This window comes from Palaemon carinicauda, chromosome 26, assembly GCF_036898095.1.
Source record: "Palaemon carinicauda isolate YSFRI2023 chromosome 26, ASM3689809v2, whole genome shotgun sequence".
In the NCBI taxonomy this organism is placed as follows: Eukaryota; Metazoa; Arthropoda; class Malacostraca; order Decapoda; family Palaemonidae; genus Palaemon; species Palaemon carinicauda.
This window is the reverse complement of record NC_090750.1, coordinates 103,794,299-103,815,733: the sequence shown is the minus strand read 5'-3', so window position 1 is coordinate 103,815,733 and position 21,435 is coordinate 103,794,299. Positions and strand designations below refer to the sequence as shown.

At 41.5% G+C, this 21,435-nt stretch overlaps 1 protein-coding gene across 1 annotated transcript in view; it reads right to left on the bottom strand.

Annotated features, from left to right (window-relative positions):
• Positions 1 to 7,861: 7,861 nt before the first annotated feature.
• The window catches only part of LOC137619745 (protein arginine N-methyltransferase 6-like), a 32,298-nt gene continuing 18,724 nt past the window's right edge, over positions 7,862 to 21,435 (bottom strand). Inside the window, exons 5-6 of the mRNA XM_068350049.1 lie at positions 19,088 to 19,253; positions 7,862 to 10,858 (exon numbers count right to left, since the gene is read on the bottom strand). Of these exons, the coding sequence (XP_068206150.1) occupies positions 10,434 to 10,858; positions 19,088 to 19,253 (591 nt within the window). The 3' untranslated portion in view covers positions 7,862 to 10,433. The remainder of the gene's footprint in view (positions 10,859 to 19,087; positions 19,254 to 21,435) is intronic.

Here is a 21,435-nt window from a genome sequence, read left to right as displayed (position 1 = left end):
TGAATACTCCTCTGTCACCTTAAATGTAGCTGACTGTCATCTAGTTTTCATTAAGTTAAATTACACTACCTTGCTATATTGTGGTTCGCCTATTGCTCCCACAGTACATCGCAAATTCATAGTTTTAAGTAAACGTATATTGCGAGTTTCTGAGGCCAGATAAGTTTTGTTTTTTCTGATTTTAATTGTGTTTAAAGTGCAGTAAACTTAATAAAGTAAATTACAGTAATAAAAAACAATACAGAAATTTGGTTAGGTACCAAAAATGCAATACAGGTACTGTATATGCAGTTTGTTATGAAGAAAATGCATAGTGTGCCGTAGATGACACAAAGAATCTTGGTTCTGTATGGAAAAGGAAACTCGGGACGTACAAGGAGAATAGGCTAGCTTTCATATAAGGTGCACAATTAGCCGATAGAAGAAACATAACCAATCGGAGCACCCTAATCAGTTGGCTGTCGATTGACTGTCGGACCATAAGATCACTTCAGCATACTACAGCATTCTGTATCTCACGCTGTCCAGTTTGCTTCTACCCACCAACATCCCTCTCCATCATTGTTTTTTTTCTTTTGCCTAAAATTGTGAATTGCTTTCAAGCCCTACGATGCCAGCTAAACATTCAGCACCTTCTAAAGTTCCTGACAGTGAACCCAAGCGTTGGAGTAAGACGCTCACTACAGCAGGGAAATTGAAACTTCTTGACGTAGCCAAGGAATGTGGATGCTATGCTATGTGGATGTAGCCTGCTATTATAGCATCAACTAATCCCACTGTTTGCTACATTAAGGAGGACCAAAAGAATGTAAGGACGGCAGTAAATGTTACTTTTAACGAGACAGCTAAAAGGGTGGTAACTTCCAGCGATAAGATCATTGTATTTTCAACGGTGAGTGTTCTGAATTTAATTTTTTCACTTATGTACAGATTTTAGCATATATGTTTAAAAGCGTTGGGAGGGTTTATAAGAGTTTACATTTATAGATAATATATAACCGATTTATGTATCTACTTTCGGAGTTTTGCAGCTAGAGGGGGTAGGTGAAACCCAGCACCCATGATTGGCTAGGGATTATTGGAAATAGCACCTGAGGGTTCAGAGAGCATATTTGCAAGACTTATCTTCTGTCCAACAGACAAAATGCAAGTGATCCTGAGAAAAGAGCATAAAAAAGGTACATGGTTGATTTTGTTTATATTGATTCATTTTAAAAACATGACAGTATTTTTATTATCAGCCTAAAATAGTCCCCAAATAATTAAATTGATGTTTTTCTGCCCATCATTAGGCACAAATCTCTGCATTTTAAATATAAAACTTAGCCGGTGAATATATAAATAGCTGACGTCTCCGACGGCCCGACAAATTCCAAAAAACTCGCGAGCGATCGCCATGAAGGTTGCGGGTGTGCCCACCAGCGCCGACTATCGGCCAGATACCGCATATACTTCTCAACCACTCCAGTTCTTCTCTGTCGGTGTCACCGACAACATTGGTTCCGCTCGCTCTAGACCTCGAGTTTTCTACCGAATTGGTGAAGTACTTTGTTTTGGGTTTTATTGGCTTTCGCTGTGTTGGTGTGTTCCTTCAATAAAACTCTTGAAACCTTTTTTGCTTTTTGTTTTTTGTTGATGAACTTGGCTTTACTTTGGATTTTCTCTGGTTGTTCATAATGGCTGACCCTTCTCCTGTATATCGCAAATGTGCGAGGGATTGTAACAAACGTCTTCCGAAAGCCTCTATCGACCATCATACTGTTTGTTCTAATTGCCGGGGTAAATCCTGCCAATTAGGAGATCGGTGTGAGGAGTGCGTGGTTTTGTCGGAATTCGAGTGGTTAGAGTATGTATACTCGTAAGCTCGAAAGAGATAGGGTGAGGAGAAGCTCATCTAGATCTTTAGAATTTTCCTCCTCCCATGCCCCTGAACCTAATCTTTCCCCTGTAGTGGTAGTTTCTGAACCCCCTATTAGCACTCATGAACCTTCAATGCGCGATATGTTTTTAGCTATTCAAGCATTAGGTGAGAAGGTTGAAACCTTAGCCTCGGACAGGAACCAGCTTATGTCCGATGTTAAGTTGTTAAAGTGTCAAAGTGGTAAAGTAGAAAATCAAAGTGGTAAAGTGGAAAGTGCGCAAAATGTGTTTAGTGTTGCGACCGAGGGTTTGTCTGTTCGTACTTGTCGCTCCCCTAGTCCGAGACCTCTTTCAGGCTCCCCTGCACCAGGGAGAAGGAATGTCTTAGGACTTAAGGGAACGAGAGGTGTAAACCGACGTACAGACGTTCCCTCTTTGGTATCAGACGTTTCTCATCAAGAACGTCCTTACCATAAGACGGGGGAGACTAAGTTCTCCTCGTCTTCCGACGAATTGTCGCATAAGAAACCTTGGCGTAAGGTTTCTAGACCCTTAAAGCGCAAGTCAGTCCCTTCAGGACAGGTCCAGCGTCCTGGCTGTAGCCATTGGGGCAGCTCTGACCACTTTCAGTCATCGGATGGCTGTTCGCCTGTTAAGCGAAAACGTAACACGGAGTCCGAGGGTCTCGGTAGGTGCGATGATTTGCATGCACAGACGTTACTGACGTCACGGCCCGTTCCGACTCCCATTGACCCGAAGTGGGTTGTCCTGCGGGACATGCAGTCTAAACTTTCCTCTTTAATGGAGGTTTACGAGCATGAACAGGTTCGCAAAGATCCTTTGCTTGCGGTTCGCCAGTACGATAAGCGTGACTCTGGCCTTCAGCTGCCCAAACGAGTGTTTCCTCGCCCTTATGATGTTAGCGCTAACGTTTCTAGTGCTTTTAAACGCGATTCTGATCGTGTTCCTCGTCATTCACGTCAGTCACGTGACGTGGAACCCCCTTTGCCGCAGTCTCGAGCTGACGTTCAGCAGCTGTCACCGCAGCCCCGCACTGACGTTCGTTGACCGACTCCGTTGCCCCGACGTGACGTTGAACGTCTGTCACCGCAGTCAGATGTTGTTTTTCCTGCTCAGACCCTGCAGTCAATGCAGTCTCGACGTGATGTCGAACGGCAATCAACTCAGGCTGTTGTTGTTTGTCAGTCACAAGACTTTCAGTCTTTGCAGCCGCGGCGTGACGTCGTTACCTCAGCTGTTGCTGCTGCTCCGTCGCATGTTGACATAGCCTGTCAAGCGTTGCCTCCTCGGCATGTCTCTCCGTATCGCGAGACTCGGCAGTTGTCGGACGAAGTTCCGTCGGATGAGGAAGTCGTTGATCCCCTTCCTACTGATATTCCTTTGGGGACTTTTTCGGACGGAGAGGAGCCTAAAGTTGCTCAGCCCTCTCTTGATTTTAAGAAGATCATGCTTATTTTTAAGGAACTTTTTCCTGATCATTTTGTGTCTGCTGCTCCTCGTTCGCCCCCATCAGAGTTCACGCTGGGCCTAGCTGCTTCGACTCCGTCGTTCACAAAGTTAGTGCTCTCTCGCTCTTCTAAGAGAGCTTTGCGTTTATTAGGCGACTGGTTAATGACCAGGAGGAGTTTGGGGAAGTCAGCTTTTGCTTTTCCCCCTTTCAAACTGGCTTCTCGTGCGAGCGTCTGGTATGACACGGGAGAAGTTCTCGGCTTGGGAGTACCGGCCTCTGCCCAGGGAGACTTCTCAAGCCTCGTAGTGGTCGCTGGGAGCCTTGAGTAGGAAGATCTCCTCAGCAGACCGTGATGTCTCTGTGCAAATTATGTCCTGCATGGACAAGGCTATCCGAGATGGCTCTAATGAACTCGCTGCTACTTTTACAGCAGGAGTTCTTAAGAAGAGAGAGACTTTGTTCTTTCCTGTCTGCAGGTGTCACTCCTTGTCAAAGGTCAGAACTACTCTTTGCGCCATTGTCTTCTGCCCTGTTCCCGCAGCAGCTGATTAAGGATATCGCAGCGTCTCTTGTGCAGAAGGATACTCATGATTTGATGGCAACGTCTGCGCGTAAGGCTGTACCTTCGTCCTCTTATGTCAACAGACCTAAATTTGATACTCCAGCGACAAGGTTTATCCCGCCCTTTCGTGGCAGAGCTCCCAGTAAGGGAGGCTCTCGTGCCGATAGTAAGAGAGGTAAGAGGAGAGGATCTAAGTCCTCCCGTGGCAGAGTCTGGCTGCCCACGTCCTCAGACAGCAGTAGGGGCCAGATTGACCAACTTCTGGCAGGCCTGGGAGAAGAGGGGTGCAGACCGGGAGTCTGTTTTGTTGCTAAAGGAGGGTTACAAAATCCCTTTTGTATGGAGACCTCCTCTAGTAAACGATCCGATAGACCTCTCTCCCAGGTATCGAGAGGAGTCGAAGAGACAGGCATTACATCTGCAGGTGTCTCAGTTGTTAGAGAAGGGGGCGGTGGTGAAAGTCTCGGACCTTCAATCCCCAGGTTTTTACAACCGTCTCTTCCTAGTTCCAAAGCATACAGGAGGTTGGAGGCCAGTGCTGGATGTCAGTGCTCTCAACGTGTTTGTTGTCAAAACAAAGTTTACGATGGAGACCACCAAATCCGTTCTAGCAGCAGTCAGACAGGGAAACTGGATGGTCTCTCTCGACTTGCAGGATGCGTACTTCCACATTCCTATACACCCAGATTCTCAGCCGTATCTAAGGTTTGTATACAGGAATGTGGTGTACCAATTCCGAGCACTGTGCTTCGGCCTCAGCCCTGCTCCTCTTGTTTTTACGAGGCTCATGAGAAATGTAGCAAAATTCCTACATTTGTCGGGGATCAGAGCCTCCCTGTACCTGGACGACTGGTTACTCAGAGCGTCGTCCCGTCATAGCTGTCTGCAGGACCTACAGTGGACGTTGGATCTTGCGAAGGAGTTGGGCCTATTGGTGAACATAGAGAAGTCTCAGCTGACTCCCTCCCAAACGATTCTCTATTTGGGGATGGAGATACAGAGTCTAGCTTTTCCGTCTGCCAACAGGATAGAGCAAGCTTTGCTCAAAGTCCGTCTCATGCTGGAGAAAGACCATTGCTCTGTGAGAAGCTGGATGAGCTTCCTAGGGACGCTTTCATCCCTGGAACAGTTTATCTCTCTAGGGAGACTTCACCTACGCCCTCTCCAGTTCCACCTAGACTCCCATTGGAACAAGGAGAAAACTTTGGAGGCGGTCTCGATCCCGATCTCCGAACCAGTCAAGACTTGCCTGGCCTGGTGGGACAGCAATATAAGACTTCGAGAAGGTCTGTCTCTGGCAGTCAAGAACCCAAACCATGTGTTATTTTCAGACGCGTCGGATTTGGGTTGGGGGGCGACTCTGGACAGTCTGGAATGCTCGGGTCTTTGGACGGCAGACCAGAGGAGCCTTCACATCAACTGCAAGGAACTGTTGGCAGTCCATTTAGCACTGACGAGTTTCGAGAATCTGCTTCGAATCAAGGTGGTAGAAGTGAATGCGGACAATACCACGGCCTTGGCTTACATCTCCAAGCAAGGAGGGACTCACTCCCACGCTCTTTTCGTCATCGCAAGGGACCTCCTCATCTGGTCAAAAGATCGAAGCATCTCACTTTTGACGAGGTTCGTCCAAGGGAAGTTGAACGTCTTGGCGGACTGTCTCAGTCGGAGAGGTCAGGTGATCCCTACAGAGTGGACCCTCCACAAGGATGTGTGCAAGAGTCTTTGGATGACTTGGGGTCAACCCACCATCGATCTCTTTGCGACCTCGCTGACCAAAAGGCTCCCGACTTATTGCTCTCCAGTCCCAGATCCAGAGGCGGCCCACATAGATGCCTTTCTGTTGGACTGGTCTCACCTGGACGCTTACGCATTTCCACCGTTCAAGATCCTCAACAAGGTGTTGCAGAAGTTCACCTCTCACGAAGGGACAAGGTTGACGTTGGTTGCTCCCCTCTGGCCTGCGAGAGAGTGGTTCACAGAGGTACTTCTATGGCTGGTAGATGTTCCAAGGAGTCTGCCTTTACGGATGGATCTCTTACGGCAGCCTCACATAAAGAGACTTCATCAAAGCCTCCCCGCGCTTCGTCTGACTGCCTTCAGACTATCGAAAGACTCTCAAGAGCTCGAGGATTTTCGAAGGAGGCAGCCAGAGCGATCGCGAGGGCTAGGAGATCCTCTACAATCAAGATCTACCAGTCGAAGTGGGAGGTATTTAGAGATTGGTGCAAGTCCTCCTCTATTTCCTCCTCCAGTACCTCTGTAGCGCAGATTGCGGATTTTCTCCTGTATCTGAGAAACGGTCACTCCCTCTCTGCTTCCACCATTAAAGGCTACAGAAGCATGTTGGCTTCTGTTTTCAGGCATAGAGGCTTGGATCTTTCAAATAACAAAGATCTCCAAGACCTCCTTAAGTCTTTCGAGACCTCTAAGGAGCGTCGTATTTCAACTCCTGCTTGGAACTTGGACGTGGTCCTACAGTTCCTAATGTCAGACAGGTTTGAGCCTTTAAATTCAGCCTCCCTGAAGGATCTTCCCCTCAAGACACTTTTTTTGGTGAGCTTGGCTTCGGCTAAAAGGGTCAGTGAGATCCATGCTTTTAGTAAGAACATCGGCTTCTCGACGAATAAAGCTATATGTTCTCTTCAACTTGGTTTTTTGGCCAAGAACGAACTTCCGTCTCGTCCTTGGCCTAAATCTTTTGAAATACCTAGTCTTTCAGAGATCGTAGGTAATGAAGTTGAAAGAGTGCTGTGCCCCGTTAGAGCTCTTAAGTTTTACTTGTCTAGAACTAAACCAGTACGAGGTTGTTCTGAGGCTTTATGGTGCTCCGTTAAGAAGCCCTCATTGCCCATGTCTAAGAATGCGTTATCTTACTTTGTTAGACTTTTAATCCGGGAGGCACATTCTCATTTAAGTGAGAAGGATCGTAGTTTGCTTAAGGTCAAGACTCACGAAGTGAGAGCAATAGCGACTTTGGTGGCTTTTAAGCAAAATAGATCCCTTCGAAGTATTATGGACGCGACCTTTTGGAGGAGCAAGTCAGTGTTCGCTTCATTTTACTTAAAAGACGTCCAGACTCTTTATGAGGACTGCTACACACTGGGTCCATTCGTTGCAGCAAGTGCAGTAGTGGGTGAGGGTTCTACCACTACATTCCCTTAATCCCAATATCCTTTTAATCTTCTCTTGAAATGTTTTTAATCTTGTCTTGGGTTGTACGGAAGACTAGGAAGTCTTTCGCAATCTTTTTGGTTTGGCGGGTGGTCAAATGTTGTTTCTTGAGAGCGCCCAGATTAAGGGTTTTGATGAGGTCCTGTTATAGGGGTGTTCGCCCTGGATATAACAGCTCCTGGGAGTCTTTCAGCATCCTGAGAGGATCGCTGGGCTTCGTGAGGAAAGCGGACTAATGAGGCAGAGTAATCATCAGAGTCAGCTTCCTTACCAGGTACCTATACTTAAGTTTGTTTTTTATGAAATATTTGTCAAAAACTCTTGAGCATATACGCCTTTATTGTATTAATACTGGTCTCTACCCACCACCATGGGTGTGAATCAGCTATTTATATATTCACCGGCTGTTTAATATTTAAAAATTATATTTTCATTATAAAATAAATTTTTGAATATACTTACACGGTGAATATATAATATTAAAGGCCCTCCCTTCCTCCCCGATAGAGACCCACCGGACTGAAAAGAACTGGAGTGGTTGAGAAGTATATGCGGTATCTGGCCGATAGTCGGCGCTGGTGGGCACACCCGCAACCTTCATGGCGATCGCTCGCGAGTTTTTTGGAATCTGTCGGGCCGTCGGAGACGTCAGCTATTTATATATTCACCGGGTAAGTATATTCAAAAATTTATTTTATAATGAAAATATCATTTTTTTTAATAAATTAAACTTTCAGTTCATCTTTCAATAGAGAGCTACACTAATTATAAAAAGGACCAAAGTACACACATGATAATATCAGGGTTTTCTTATATTCACTTGTCATTTTTATACGATTTTTTTCTTTTTTTTAACCAACAACCAGCATATAGGCAGCCTTAAAATTTATTCCAGTTCTAAGTACTGTATCGTGCTCATTTTTCTTGATCTTGACAAACACTAAATGCAAAAATGTAAATTTTTTTCAAGGCTTCAATTCCTACTGGAAACATTAATATATTCATCGCAACCTCACATCAATACAAAATTATATTAATACAGTAACCCCTTAACTTTTCAGACTTTTTCACTTCGTCAGTTACATTATTGGGATGGGCTTTTGTTTAGCTACTTAATCTGTTAAAACGGAATCATAAATTAGTCTATGCTAGAGAGTATATGGAACTACTGTTAGCAGTAAGATAATCTGGAATGTTCAAATCTCGTCTATATTCAAGTTTCCTCGTCTGCTTAAGGATCTGATAAGATAAGGGGCTACTATACTTATCATTTACTCTTGATAACACTACTATGAAAAGTGATTTGTTCATCATAAAATGGCAAATTTAAATTAACAGACTTATGTGTATTCCAAAGAAAAAAACAATTTGGAATTTAAATTCTAAACGAAAAAAAAAATCTCTTTAAATCATAAGGGGGCAGTAATAATTTTCCTACCTTAAATCAACCTTTGGTGTATAACACACAGATGAAAATTAAATTGTACACCTACAGATTGACAATAACAGCTCACTCAGTTCTATAAATTTGCTTTTATGTGAAAACCCTTAACATTACAAATATAAGGAACAACCTGTACCAACACAGACTTGCCAACAATTGTTTCATGAAAATGCAATGGTAGTAACAAGAAATATTTGATTGTTTTTATATAATCTGAAGCTCTTCATATATTTACGAGTTATGAGGACTACAACAATTTATGTATAGTTATCTCCACATTTATTAAAAATCCAAAAGTTCAATTCCCTTTTCTTGTATTATAATCCAAAAGTTCAATTTCCATATCTTGTATTATAATCCAAAAGTTCAATTGTCTTTTCTTGTAATATAAATTAAATTCAGCATATAGTAATTGAAATTTTCAACCTTATTGAATAACACTATTGAACAAAAATAAATTTACTATTCGATATTAAATGAGTATTCTAAAAAATAAATAGTCATTACTATTCTTCGCAAAATGAGTTTTATAAAACAAATTTATTATTCTTGGCAAATGAGTTTTCTATAATAATCCAATAATCACTATTTTGTACTTACATTTAATGATATAATTTACTTACAAACAGTGAATCAAATTTATCTTTTGGGAGAAATATATTCAAAGAACAGTTATAAGAAACATTCTGCTTTTGTCCATGCTTTACGCTTGCAAAACTATACAATACTACATGGCAACGACATTTAGCTATCCAAATTTTCAAGTTACAATACACTGACATACAGACCTACAAGAAATACACATTGTACTAAAAAGGAGGACGGCATACTTATATGGCAAGAAATGTGGAAAAAACACTTAATGTAGTATCCTACTATTGGTTTAGTGTAAAAGTTTACAGTACTGTCTAAATCAGTGGTTCTTAACCTGTGTTCAATCGAACCCCAGGGGTTCGGTGAGGCAGTCTCAGGGGTTCGGCGGAGGCATCAGCAAATGTAAGATTGATTTGCAATAAGGATTCATATGTTTTTGTGTGAGGTTCATATTGTTGATTTTTTTCTTTGAACACAGTGGTTTTGTGTGCAAATGATGCCTGGTTAATATTGCGCACTAATAAAATATATACCTCTCTTGAATTTGAAATATATGCTGATATATTTAGTTATAACTTTCTTTTTCTTTTCCTATTCTGTTTACCTATATTATATATATATATTTCCAACTATGAAGAGTTCGATTAGTGTAAATATGACACTTGTGGGGTTCAGTACCTCCGACAAGGTTAAGAACCACTGGTCTAAATGAACAGTAGTGTCCTATAAGTGTAAGGTATAGTTTTCAAAAAATAGGCAGTTATAAGGCATTGATATGACACTATGCCATCAATTTGTACTAATAAAAGCTATCGATAACCTTTGTGAATATGGTCCTCGGTAGAGATTTCTCATCTCCTCAAAATGTAAAAACTTGTACCCACATGAAAGACCTTTGCTGATAAGATGGAGGCCTACCTATAAAAAGGTAAGGATCACAGAATTATTTTCATCGAAGAAATCTTTGGAAGCGAGATCATATTACCATTTTTTCAATCTTAAGGCTTTAGATTCAGTACTGTTTCAGGGTATAAGCAAGCACACCTATTTTGTTAGTATTAAATATAAAAGTATTACACCCAAATACATTATGCATTAGAATTTGTATTCGAAAAAAAAAGCACTGTTATAAAATTCATGTACAAGTAGATCACTAATTTTCATATCTGAATCTCACGTAAAGAATTCAACACCTCTAATTTAATACTGAAATTAGTCGATCTACCAAAGCCTTGACGCTCACCTTTCCACCGACACGAAACACGACAATCGAAATGCTTTTCTGTCACGTGACACACAAAAGTCGGTGAGAAAGAACCAAACCAAACTCAGAAGTCGTTATCGTTACAATTGTCGTCCATTTTAAAGCCTCTTACAATTTCTTCTCCATTGTCAACTCTATATTTCAAATCTACATTTAAAAACCTATGGTTTGATAAATCTTGTGTAATATTTATAACACCACAGACGGGAGTGTCTTGTATAACAGGAGCTGTGGTTAATGGAAGAACTGTGTTTTGCCAATGAGTATCTTCATTATGAGGAGAAGTTGATAATTTGAGACCTCCTGGGAACCACACATCAAACCACAGCACCAAACTGTTTAATCTTCGGGAACCCATACTCGACAGGTTGAAATTATGAGAGATGCAACGTATGTCTTCTGGAGTTACTCTCATTAGATCCAAGTCGCACACTGGGGTAGGTAAGCTAACGATATCTTCTTGTGAGACCATGTGAACATGTACAACATCTGTTGAAAAAATGTAATTTTAATAATCTTAAAATACTTACTAGGTAATTATTGTGCTTTAACCATCAAAAACATTGCCTTTCCCCCGTCTCTCCCTCCTGTGTATGTCCACTTACTGTAGACCTCATAAGGAGTGCCACAAGGTGATTACATAACTGGCCATTACTACTCGAAACTAAAAATAATCGAAGTTGTCATACACCTGTACGTTTCTTGACATCACTAAAAGTTGGGAGGAGGATGGGAATTAAATGGCTACCAGGTAAGCCTTTAAAATAAAAAATATTAAAATTAAATTTATTTACATGAATCTTAAGGTTGGTATGTGATGGAGAAAGATAAATCAAATAATTGAAAAATTAATTCATACATTTGTTCCTACGTAGATACAAATCCTTGTTCTTTACAAAGGAGAATAATACCAGCGAAGCTGAAACACGGCTGTGAAAATTTTTACCAAGGTGTAAACGTCAACTACCTGTAGTGCATGCTTTCTTGTCTCGCGCACCTGTGTCACTCTCTTGCAAGGAACAACTGTTCCAGTAAGTAATGAGAGCTGCTTTAGTAAGCACGCCTGCTCTACACTGGGTCCCTTTTTTTCCGAGAGACTGAAGACTGTCTCTGCTACCAACAGGAGAGGGTGTTCCTTTACAAGCACCACACTCTCCCTTGGAACCTAGGCTAAGGTGCATGGCTGGAAGCAAGGATCCTGTGACTGGAATACCTTTGCATGTTTCCAAGCCCGTTCCAACGGCACTTATGTCGAGGTTGGAAAAACACCTAGAGGCCCATCAAGCTAGGGTGATTAAACCAAGAAACATTAATACCTTGTGAGGAGGAGTTGGACATCATCCTGATAAAACTGGATCAGAGAAGGTGTACGCAAAGGAGACAGGTGAACCTGCCTCCAGGGAATATGTTCCACTCACAGAAGTACAGGGGCTCAAGATTGATAAAGGGAGATCTCATTTATAGACCAATTCAGGCCTTCTCCAATAGAATCAGAAAGTTCCGTCACCGGATGTCTTGCGAAGAAAGCATGAATCAGTCAAGTCTCCAGTCGTAGCACAGCAGAGGACAGTAGGGTCCAAGGAAACGCATAGCATCCAAGTTTCCTTTACTGGGATACAGGCCGTGCCTAAAAAAAAACTTTCCCAAAGAACCAGGCCTCCAGAATCATGGAAGATCCAAGTTCCGAAGCATGACAAGTTTCCCACAATAGGCTTAGTGTCTCAGGACGCCGGAGAAGGTCCATTGAGGCCTCGTTCCCCTATTAACAATAAGGACTATTACGATTTTTTCAACCCTACTCAATGCCGACCAGGTGCGGCATCAGAGGAGGAAGATGAAACCTACTCTGACGATGCAGTTACCTCTATCGGGGCACTTTCCTATCCAGCTGTCTCTAAAGCTCTGGACACAGGAAGGGGAGTCGGGATAAACTTTTTTGCAGGGTCTAGCCTTTGTCAGGAAAGTGAATGGTCTGATCGAGACTCCTTGCTCCCCTTCGAAGGGGAGGAAGGCGACCTTCATTGGGGCTCTGTCGATTGAGACAGTTTGCTCAAACAGCCTTAAAGAACCTTGTGCAGCCACATCGCATCTTTTAATCACAAGAACACTTGCTTGAGAAGGGCTTGTAAAATCCTTTCGTAAATTTTGGGCTGCCAAGTGCTTCATCAAACCCCTTGGAAAACTAGCCAAGTGCTAAAATCCTTCCCGGTAGGATGAGGAGCAGGTGAGATCCTTCTGTTAATAAGTCCTCTTGACGGGAGGAAATTTAAGCGAGTGTCTCATCCCTTCTCCTCTACATCTGTGGACGGTAGGGGAGTTCTGGCTGTAAACGCCTCAAATTTCAGGAACTAGGAGCAATGGCTGGGGAGGTGGCCATGTGTGACAAGCCATCTCATTCATGTGTAAAGTCTCTAAAGGTGTTGTCTTTGTCGATATGAAAGGCTTATGTTTATACAGGGAGGGGTCTGTCATGTTAAGGTAGTCTCAGCTATAACACTCTGTCTGGGAGTCCTAAAGAACCTTATTTGATCAATTTTATTACACAGATCAAGATAAAAGGCAGAGTCTGTCTTGATGCAAAGTGATTCCCTTGTAGGAGAGTAAAACATGGAAATCACTAAGACCCATCACTAGACGAGAGCAAATTGAGAGTTCAAAAGACTAGTGTGAACACTAGAGTTGGTAGCCAGTCCAAAGTTCTGGGCTTTGGATTAGTAGCTACTTTCCCTAAAGACAAAGTGGAAATAAACCTCCTGTAGGCTAGAGGGAATGAATCCGAGGGTATGTTTCATTAAAGTCTACAAGGATGGAGCGGTCATCATTCTTATGATGGACCTTACGTAGCTAGCAGTAGCCGATCTGAATTGTGTAAGGTAAACAAAGACCGGTCTACAATTTCCCGTAAACTATTCCATTTATATGAATTGACTGTAGAAGTCTGAAAACCTTATTAGCCTTCCTGTTGCCTCTATTCCTGCCAGAAAGGTGTGAGTTTTGGTAGATCACAAGCAAAATGAGCAAGCAGGTCTGGACCGTTGTGTCGCTCCCCATACTGACCGGCAGGTACTTACTCATAGAAGCTACAAGAAGTCATTGAATTCCGTGATCCTTTCTTTTCTTCCTTCTATCCCCTTACCTAGAAAGCGAAAAATGCCACTCTTTTTGAAAAGGGTACATGCCAGTATTTAAGCCAAGGTATCTTGCAGTCTGAACTTTCCCGGGGGAGGAAGAGTATGGAAGAGCTAACTGGCCTGTAGGTTGCCATATTCTTTCACAGCGGTTGCTAAAAGTATGATGGGAATCTTAGAAGTTATCCTTCAAGGGTCTGAGGTTTTAACAGTAACTGATTTGTGGAAGAGGAAACCTGCTTGTGCTTTTTTCCACCATTACCGGTCCTGATAGAACCAGGATGTGACTTGTACCAATGCATTCTGTAAGGGACATGAGTCTCGTTACTTCCTTGTCTGGTGAAGCGGGAGGAAATCGTATTCCTTTTCTCTTGGTTTCAAATGGTGCATAGGGCATATGAATGCTACATCAAGGCGGGTCAAATCAATGTACATCACCCAGCTATTGAATCTCGATGTAGCTTGGAGGCTTGCCATGGAGGACTCAGATGTCGAGACATCATGTCCTTGTCATTCAAGTCCCTACCATCAGTATGGGCTCGTCTGGTTCGATCGATTGGGGAGGGTGTCTGCAAATAGTCCAGGAACTAAGATGATGTGAATTGTTACCATAAAGTAATTCCATTACTCGGAGGAAGTCGAAACCATTTTTCTAAAGAAAAGCATGAGAGACCTTGATTGGAGAGGATCCTTACCGGCAACTGTGCGTGCATGATGTGGCATCTCAGCGCATGTATGAATGCTAGCAACAGAATTGAGAAGTCGCTTGTTCCAACACATCGAGCGCATCTCGGAAAACTCGCATGAATCAGGCTCTTGAGTGTGAGAAGATCTACAATAGATAAAGTATCAGCAAGCTGAAAGTTCTCTCATGATGGAGAGACTAAAGTGTCTCGGGAATATCCCAGGTAAAAAAGGGATGAACGCTTCTACCACTGTCCCGACCAGCAGCGTTAATGCTCGGTCCCTATCAAGATATGGAGTACTGGAAGCATGAGCTCCCATACCAAAAATTCTTCCTGGGATTTGGGTACTGGGACAGCACAGGTCCTTCCATAAAAACATACAGAAAGTATGGCGTACGTCTTGAACAACTATGCCAGATTGGGCGTCCTGTTTCAGATACCAAATTGGTTGTCCTGTTTCAGCGATTCTTTACACTTCATCCCTGTAGTAAGTGCTGTGAATAAACAGGTAATAGAAACAGCGGGCTGAACTAGTTCCCTGGTGATTCATTAGTGATGACCCCTTGAAGCACAATTGTAAACTTATTGTTCCAGACGAAGTGGTTCCTAATTTCTGTAACCGATCGTAAATTTCCCAACTGCTGTACACAATCGGGAGGTTCCAAACCTCAGAAAGCCATCATATTGGTTCCTGATAACTGCTAGCAATAGGCATGTGAGCACTTTTATCTCAAACCACCCAGAATTGGTTATGCTCTTGATAAGAAACAATAAGTCTTGGGTATGATCTTAGAATACACGATTCACACATGCTCCAAGTTCTTTGGAGACACACAGCTTCGTTGATCAGACCTACAGTATTTATATGTCTTCACCTTCAAGTGTAACGGTAGCAACTGGTATCTGACCTCCAAACAATTTGGTGAGCATATTTTCTATCGTTCTTCCTAAGCCTAGAGTGTACTCATGCAGTTAAGGAACAAAAGGGCTAGGCCCTTATAGCATTGTGCATGCTCGTTCTAGTGAGAAAACACAGGTAATCTGTGTGTAAACACTTGTATCGCATACCTATACATATCTTTGAGGAAGGAATGTTCCTGATAAGTACTCCCTATCCTTGCGAAATTTGCTAGTGAGCAAAGCACTACGAAGTTTCTTGCTTTACTAGGTGTATGTAAGCTCTCTTAGACGAGCGTGTATAGACAGCGCACGTCCTCTGTGGGATATGCCAGAGCATGTAAATGCTATATGTTCAATGAATGACAGAAAAGGTGAGGTGGAGCCTGCTCTTGTGAGCAAGTAAAGTGGTGAGCGATCGCAAGCATGTTAGGTGGCGCACAATTGTGAGATGGTGCTCCTGTAGAAAAGCGTCGATTTTGAGCAGATGAGTGCTACTCCTGTAGCTGTGTGCAATTGCGAGTATGTAAGGTGGTGCTGCTTCAAAAACAAGCAATTGCTAACAGAAGTACTGTAGCACTCCCATATGAGCGTGAGATCTCAAACAGGTGAAATGATGTTCCTGTGAAAGCAAGCAATCGAAAACAGGCGAGATGGTGATCCAATAGGAGCGAGTGATTGCATACAGGTGAGACGGCGCTCCCATAGGAGCGAGTGATTACATGCAGTTGAAATAGTGCTCCCATATGAGAGTGGGAACATGAACAGATGAGTTGGCGCTGTCTTAGGAGTGTCTATGTACAAAGTAGCTCTCTAATGGTCGAGTGAAACAGTGGTATGGCTCTCCTGTAGGAACAAGCTGTCGCAAACAGGTGAAATGGCACTACCGTAGAAGAGCACAACCAGCACCAAATGAGGGGGCATTCTCTGAGAAGCGCGCAAGCACATCGTAGCGTGCTAATCGGCGAACACAAAGTAGTACTTAATCTCGGTCTCTTCTTTCTTGGTGAAGGATTGGGCAACACTATCTCTCCCAAGGAGAACCTTTGAGAATTGCTTATATGTAACAACTGTTGATTGGTTTTAAGGACCAATATCCCAAAAAGGGAAAAAAATGGTTGGCAACTTTTTACCCCCTTAGTGTACTCTAGGCTGTCGATGGCGTGCAACATTTCATTCCTGAGTTACGATGCCATCGTTGTCGCTACTACACACTAGTGAGGGAATAAAGAGCAAGAGGAATGTTGTTAGAAGGAACAAAAATTGTATAAATCAGCAATTTGCACAGAAACTGTCCATCAGCTACATTTATTGGGGAAACTGCAAACCATTTTGTACTTTCTAAATTTCCTCATACACAACTAACTGCTATCCATAAACTAAAAAACAAAAAATAATAATAATAAAAACAGCCAGCTGACAATGCTGGGAGTACATCTGGCTATGCAGTGTACTGGTTGTGGGGAGACCCCCAGTAACTACCCACATTTTGTTATAATTTTAACAACCAAAGTTCCAGCCAAGCTGAAATCATTGTCCTATTTAAAGACAAGGGTTTGTATTCTCGTGTGGGAACAAACAAAGCATTCTGTCATGTAACGTGTATCAAATAACATTATTTACTTTATTTTAAATAAAATATTAAATTTAAACATAGTAATATTTAAACCTTACTTTTCCAGATAGATATTGCGAGAAAATTACATTCACCTTGACAGCTACCGTAATGTGATTGGATTGGCAGCAGGTACATAAGAAAAATGTCTGTCTGAGATAAAGGAGGAACATAGAACCCTAAACAAAATGCATGTTTGACTTGTACTAGAATATGAAATAATACCATTAAATATACAGTATAACTGTTGTCTACTTATCCGAACAAGAGAGAAAGCAAAACTTCTCTATTATTATTACAAGCTAGGCTATAACCCTAGTTGGAAAAGCAAGATGCTATGAGCCCAAGGGCTCCAACAGGGAAAAATAGCCCAGCGAGGAAAGGAAACAAGAAAATAAATAAACTTCATAGAACAATAAACAAAATAAAATATTTCACGAACAGTAACAATATTAAATTAGATCCTTCACATATAAACTATAGAAAATTGAAAAAGAAAAAAACAAAAACAAAAGGAAGAGAAATAAGATAGAACAGCATGCCCAAAGACACTGAACATGAAGAGGGGACGAGTAGGCAAAAAATCAACTGTAATGAAGAAAATATCAGGAAGGGTACAATACATACCAGTCTAATCTTAATACAATGTACTGAAATCAAAATACACATATCAAATATCCTAATCATGTAAAAAGAAAACTAGCTATTCCATGTCAACTGAAATATTGTGAGCACATAAAGATAGGGGGCAGAGGGAGTTCCTAAATTCTAGGCATGCAATCAGGAAAGAGACCTAGCACCTGTGATTCTGGGAGTAGAGGGTATATTGTATAGAGAATTTTTTTCCAGCAATGGAAGGTATAGGGTATGGAGAAAATCATATTTTTTTCAAGTTAAAAAGGTTACACTTCTAAGATATAAGCAATGTGGCTCCTAGATGTAAGACTCGTTGAAACAATTGAATTTATTGCCATGGTACATACATACACTAAAGGCATATAGAGAATATGTTGGGTAAAACAATAATGTGGGAGGGTGGGCTGTGACACCCTAGCAATACCAGCTGAACTCGGTTGAGTCCCTTGTTAGGCTGGGAGGAACGTAGAGAGTAGAGGTCCCCTTTTTGTTTTTGTTTCTTTGTTGATGTCGGCTACCCCCCAAAATTGGGGGAAGTGCCTTGGTATATGTATGTATGTATGTAAAACAATAACCAGAATACATAATGAAGAATCAGTAATAACAGACTCTAAAGCTTTATATTAGGCAAAGTATCTGTAATACACTACAATCGGTCAAAAGTTATCTATTAAAAAAAAATCAATCTTAAAAATAATTTGTATTTTTCCTAGCAGAATAAACCCAGGTCCTTTAATATAGGGAATCATCTTCAGTGGAGCTGCAATGGCTACTGATATCATTAATGAGGTATTCAACGACAGGTGGTGGGCGCAGGCGAAGAGCCATGCCCACCGTTTTGCCAAAGACACTTTTGACCTTCATCTCTGGAATGAAAAGGGTGGTTGAGGTGGGAAACTTAACAGTAAAGTTTTGAATAGCTAGGAAAAATGCATATTACTTTTAAACCTTGCTATTTGTTCCTATGCATTTACAAACCTTTTGTCCTTTAAAATATGGAAACTCGATTTTTGGCGGGTAGGAAGTATCCCCTAGAATTGAATTGGTTGGTCGTTTTCTTGTCCTCTGGACTATGTCAGTCTCCCCGGTCATCAATGGTACCGAGAGATATCTCTAGTGACTTTCAATCAGTTGGCTGATGGATCCTGGTCAGTATATGGTTAAGTAGCCTCCTTGGTCAATGAAGGAATCTTTCATCAGCAAAAGGGGAGACGCAATTTGAAATAAAATACCTAAGTGCAAGATGGCCAATGGCTGTATTCATTCCACCATCCTCCCTGTCATAAAGGGAAGATAGAGATTTACTCTTTAAAGAAGCAGTCTAATAAGAATGGTGCTCATGTGTTAATCCCAAGAGTCATGAATAAGAACCCTTTGGTCTTTGCTTGGAGGGTAACCATAGCAGAAGTCATCATAGCCACAGATTCAGAAACTGAGAAGCGTGTGCCTTCTGATTTACCAAAAGTGTGCACACTGAGGGGTCAACCTAGAGAGATGCTGATGCAGAGATCTCCAGTCCATAGAACCTCACTACCTCAAAGTACTAGGGAAGGGCGTTGGAGAAGGATCTTGACCAAAGACAAAAGTGAAAAGTCTGACAGGACAGTGGACGGGGCTACTCGCCTACGCTTGCCACTTGTCGTCAACTACTTCGTTCACAATTCTAACTCCTGTCCTAACTCTGCTGAAGAGAACTCCTTATTTCAATGGACGCAAGGTTTGTATACAAGTAAGAACTAAAGATGAAAGATACTACCTTTGTATCTAGCAACAGCATGGTCCGCTAGAAGAGACATGTCCAAATTATACACGTGATTGAGAGAGACCCAGAAATCGTAAGTTCCTTCCTCGTACTTCGTAATCCACTGAGCTTCTCCTAGAGCCATGAACAACATAGCTCTTTCTGGAAACATCCTACCTCCCTGTAAAAGGAATTTTGAAAAGTCAGGAAAAACTATAGATCTATGTATATGTTATCAATTTACTTCATCATACAATTCCATTATCTATAATTAGCCTTTCTGTGCACATGAAATAGGTTACGTGTATTTGCTTTTTTATTGTGATAAAGATAAGTAGACTAGCCTTAAGTTGCTATAATCTAAAATCTACGCAACTATAGTCCATTTCTTTTAGCAAGGCATATTTGCACAGACTCGCAGCGGTGCCCTTTTAGCTCGGAAAAGTTTCCTGATTGCTGATTGGTTAGAATTATCTTGTCCAACCAATCAGCGATCAGGAAACTTTTCCGAGATAAAAGGGCACCGCTGCGAGTTGGTGCAAATCTGCCTCGCTAAAAGAAATGGACTAAAGTTACTATCTACAACAAATATTCGCTGCAAAACATTGTGAACTTTCAAATTACAGTACTGTATTATAGCTGTGAATGTTACCTAAAAATAATGATCAGCAAAAGTTTGTTTTGTGTATGAATAAACATAAATCAGGAACTTTATTTCAAATCTATTATGAAAAAATGAAGGGTAAACTAGCTTATATTGCCACAAAGAAGATATGCTTCTATTCAGTCAAATGCGAATTATCTACAATTGTAAAAAATAAAAACAAATGTTAATAGTAATTTGTATTTTCCCGACTACATAAATTTGATTACTTCAATATTTTTCCTAACTATACAAATCTGATTATAGGCAAGACCAGCAATTTTAACCTTTATGACTGGGGCTTGCAGGGTGGTTAAAACGGGAAGTAAAACTTAATGGTTTCAGGTCTGTAAAGTTAGGAAAACATGTCATTTGATAATAAAATTATTTCTATATTTACCTGGGGTTCAGAAAGGGTACCTTTATGAGGATAAAGCCATATATAGGTTCATATAATACAAATTACTTTTAACCCTTTTACCCCCAGGCTCTTTGGAAATTTCCAACCCTTAACCCCTAAGGGGTTATTTTTTTCCCAGCACATTTTGCAGTATATTTTTTTTTAAATTGCTCTAACAGCCTTAATTTTTGTCATAGAGAGGTCAGGTTGGTCTCATTCTCTTGGAAAATGCCTGAATTTTTTCAAAAAATTATCAAAAATATGAAAAAAAAAAATTTTATAGCATTTTTTTGCAAGGACGTACCGGTACGTCCATGGGGGTAAAGGGATGGGTTTTGTGAAACGTACCAGTACGTCCTTTGGGGGTAAAAGGGTTAAAACTTGTGATTTGTTCCTACATGAATAGATATCATCATTCTTTAATGGAAGACTCATCTTTATGAGGGAGGAAGAACCTATGAAACAAATTCTGGTTGGTTTAACTTTCCTGGGAAATGTCAGAGCGCTTGGTTCTGTACTGGAGCAAAGGTCGTGACTCCAGCCAACCTTTTAATGATCAGTGCACAGAGATGCCACAAGTGTTAGGTTAGGACCCTACCAAGAATAAATGATATGTGGTAACAGTAGAACCTACTGTATATGCTCGTATAGGACATGTCTGAATGGATTTGTAACTATAAAATAAATGGATTTGAATACAAAAGTTCTACAAAAGATCAATATCGAAAAAAGATTACTTGACATTTTGGATGAAAGAAAACTAACTTTTATTGGACACCAGGTTCGGAAACACAATACTCTGGAAAGAACACTACTAATTGGATCAGTCTATGGTACAAGAACGAGAGGAAGGCCTAAAACTAGATTGAGTGACAATATCATGGAGATGTGCGGGCTAACGATGGTGGAGTTGGAAAGGAAGGCTCAAGACCGGAATGAATGGAGAAGTTTTGTGCAGAGGGCCACGGCCGTTCGACATCGAACACCCCGTACTTGATGATGATGATTTGAATACATTCTATCTATCCTTTCCCTTGTCGAAGAGGACAAGGTGATACTTCTTAAAAAAATTCTGTTTGAAAAGAAAGGCAGCTCGTTTATGAAGCTCACCAGCAACCAGTCGAGCTTATAATGGCTATGATTGCTGCACAAGAGAGGGGCAAAGAAAGATGAATAGAAGGCCAATCATTCTGGTCAACCCTCAATTTGTGTGTGTGTGGGGGGGGGGGGGGGGGGAAATTAGGTAACAGGAACCTACACGGAACTCAAAAAACTAAAAAAAATTTTGTGCCCTCAGGTTACATGAATTATCCCTACCCT